The sequence below is a fragment of the Triticum dicoccoides genome, chromosome 4A, assembly GCF_002162155.2.
Source record: "Triticum dicoccoides isolate Atlit2015 ecotype Zavitan chromosome 4A, WEW_v2.0, whole genome shotgun sequence".
Lineage (NCBI taxonomy): Eukaryota > Viridiplantae > Streptophyta > Magnoliopsida > Poales > Poaceae > Triticum > Triticum dicoccoides.
In genome coordinates, this window is record NC_041386.1 from 347,289,703 (window position 1) to 347,292,894 (window position 3,192).

Here is a 3,192-nt window from a genome sequence, read left to right on the forward strand (position 1 = left end):
CCCGTACCTTGGCAGCCGCGCCGCCGCGTCCTTGGAGCTGAGGTCGCGGTCCGCCGAGACGCCAAGCTCCGTCAGGCCCTCGCTTGGGGCACACGCACGGAACACATAAGAGTAGGATGAAGCGTGCTACACACCGGTGGCCACCCGCCATCGGCCAACACGGGATGACCTTGTCGGAGTCGTGCACCACCTTCGTCCATCACCACACGGGGAGGGATGACCACGCACCCCCTTCTCGTCGGGCTCGGGAAGGGCGAACTGGATCTCGGCCGCCACAGCTGGATCTTGCTGGCACACGATTGGGCAGAGGAGGAGAAGGGGAGAAGGCATGTGGTGTTGGCAAGGAGGAGAAGATGATGCGGCGACATCAGCGGCGAGCGAGCGAGCTCGGCTGGGAGAGCAGTAGTGGGAAGCTAGGTGGCAGGAGAGAGGATGGGACCGTGAAGGCGGCTGCAAGGAACGAAGAAGGGGGGCGGGCGCGATGCGGAGTGGACGAGTGGCGGCTAGGGTTCTCACCCAATCGACACTATCCGTCGCCTAGCCACCCACAGCACGCCACGAACAAATCAACACGTGAAAACCCGAGAATACCCTCGGTGGGGCATGAAATTAACAGGCGGTGGCTCGGCCAATCGACCGAAAAAAGCACGCACCAGGCACCCTCCTAACTACACCCATCAATAGACACGGCCCACGGTCGACAGACCCCACTAGTCAGCGAGACACGATCGAAACATCGGAGTGAGAAAAAGTCACGGGGACGGTAACTTTCATTGCAATAGTGTCTCCTCTTCGATCCGACGACCGAGGTCTTCCGGTGGCTTGATCCGACGGTCCAGATCCCATCAGCAAACGAAACGGACGGCCAGATCTTTCATATCACCCTTCGTCTCATCTTTCTGGATAGTGGCAAATATTCAGGTTTCTCGCTGAAATTCCACACTCGTTTAGGAAACCGTACCGGGACACGTCTTCGTGGCCGTGGCCGCGCAAAAACCACTGGGCATCGGCGCAGGAACGCAGCATCCTCCCCCACCCCAATACAATCCAAACTCCAATCCCCTTGCTCGCCAAACCCCCATTCCCCCAATACAATCCCTACTCCCAAATGGTAACGCCGAGCGCCTCCTTCTCCGCCGCGCTCGTAGTCGAGGATTTCCCATCGGTGCGTCTGATTCGCTTCCCTTGAAGGGAGAGGTTTTTCCCTTCTACTTGATTAAATTTGAACTGGATTTCCCTTCTCGTGGTGCCGCGCAGTTGGAGAGCGATGACAAGATGGAGATGCCACCGGACAAGTACCGCGAGGTGTTCGACCTCGCACAGTGTGGCGCCCGCGCCTTCCGGGAGCGCCGCTTCGACGAGGTAATCCACTAACTTGCCCACTCTATTCGTCATGTGTAGCCCGATTGCGACGGTGTCCGATGGTTTGACGGCAGCAGCTTCAGTTATCGGGAGAGGGCGGGAACTGGATTGGGACTGACTAGGGCAAGTGCATGTAAGATGTAACAGGGCTACGGTCGGCTTAGTTTTGTATGTTTATGCACGAGTGCCTGAATTGGTGAATGGTGTGATGCGAACAGAAAATTTAGCACGGCATGCTGAAATATCTTTTGTACCAGCACCGGAAAGGAAATATTGTGTTCATGCTAGTTAGTCAATTTTTCGAGAAACCGCTTGCGTTTCATTTCATTGAAAAGATGGACGAGAGAGCAATCCTCCTAGGAGGTGAGTTTTACCATGTCACGAGCCCGATCAATGGACATCCCAGGAAGTGGGCAGAACAACCCTAAGCCCCTGGGCTCCTGCCTTTGCCCAACATCGGGCCTCGTCTTCGATCCTATCTACTAGCGAATCGATGGAGGGCGTCGCATTGTCGAAGACACATGCATTCCCGTGCTTCCATATCATCCAGGGAACGAGCAAGGCGATGGAATCGAGGGCCTTTCGATGCGTTGGCAGCATATGCTCCTTCGCGCGCAGCCACCATTCCATGACAGTGGGTTCCTGATCTGGTGCCTGTATCGGCATGCGCAACCAGTCCAGGATGGTATGCCAAGTTTGTCGAGCAAAGGGGCAGGCCAGGAGCAGGTGTTGGATTGTTTCCGTGGCCTGGTCGCAAAGGAGACATCTGGGGTGATGCTGCAGTCCGAGCCGCACAAGCCTTTCTGCCGTCCAGAAGCGATCTTGGTTGGCCAACCAGCGGAAGAATTTTACCCGTGGCGGCGCCCAGCTTTTCCAAACCAACTTCCAGGAGGGGCCCCGCGTAGATCCCTGGAAAGTGGCCGCATAACATGACTGCGCCGAGTAGATGCCGTTGGCCGTCCACTTCCAGAGCAGCCGGTCTGGTTCGTTCGAGAGGATCGTGTTGCTGCGCGAAATTGATCCACACAGCACCACAGAATCCTCACTTTCGTGGAGGTAAACCGACCATTTTTCAATGCAAAATGACAAAGATAGCCAAACCCTAGGGTTGCTAGGGCTGGGCAGAAGCTACGAGCTAGGTGCTGGAAAGAAAAGAACGTAGGAGAAAAAGTAACGTAAGGTTGTACAAGGATCGATTGATTCTTCAATCGGCCATATACCCACATATATAAGGGTATGCCTGGCCTTTGGCAAATTGGAGTAGGACTCCTGACGTGCTGTTTCCTTGGCACATAAGCTAAAAGGCCTTTCCTAATCTTTAATTAATTCGTCTATATCTGTAAAAGCATCAGCCTGGGCCCAATACTAGTAGACTTTCCATATTAGCTCTGTTTTGGCAGAATAACTGATTATGCAAAATCTTTTCCATCTTCAGTTTTCCAAACCAGACCTCTTTCCTTCTTTCTCTCCATGCGTGAGTTCTAACACACAATTTTGTTCCATCCAGCCTGCTGCACCTAGCCTCTGTATTTGCAATCATGTGTGCATTCTCAAACAATTAGCTTGACCACCAAGACTAAATAATCTGGGCGACCCCTCAAGCCAGATCCAAATTGGACTATCAACACATGCCCCCCTGTTTTTGGTGTAATTGTATTTACCAAAAACACCATGGCAATATCTTAGGACGATGTCAACCGCTTCACCGGCCATATCAACTGCTTAGGGCGATGTCTAAATAACACATCGGCCAAATTTTGCTTAGGGCGATATCTGAAATCATATCGGCCATAGTGCCATCAAGCTTCTTGGCACATACTAGGATAATAC

The 3,192-nt window shown here is 53.3% G+C and overlaps 1 protein-coding gene across 1 annotated transcript in view; it reads left to right on the forward strand.

Moving 5' to 3' along the window:
• The first annotated feature begins 949 nt into the window (after positions 1–949).
• LOC119285898 (LON peptidase N-terminal domain and RING finger protein 1-like) overlaps positions 950–3,192 on the forward strand; it is a 33,964-nt gene continuing 31,721 nt past the window's right edge. The window contains exons 1-2 of the mRNA XM_037565227.1: positions 950–1,165; positions 1,258–1,362. Coding sequence (XP_037421124.1) covers positions 1,109–1,165; positions 1,258–1,362 — 162 coding nt within the window. The 5' untranslated portion in view covers positions 950–1,108. The remainder of the gene's footprint in view (positions 1,166–1,257; positions 1,363–3,192) is intronic.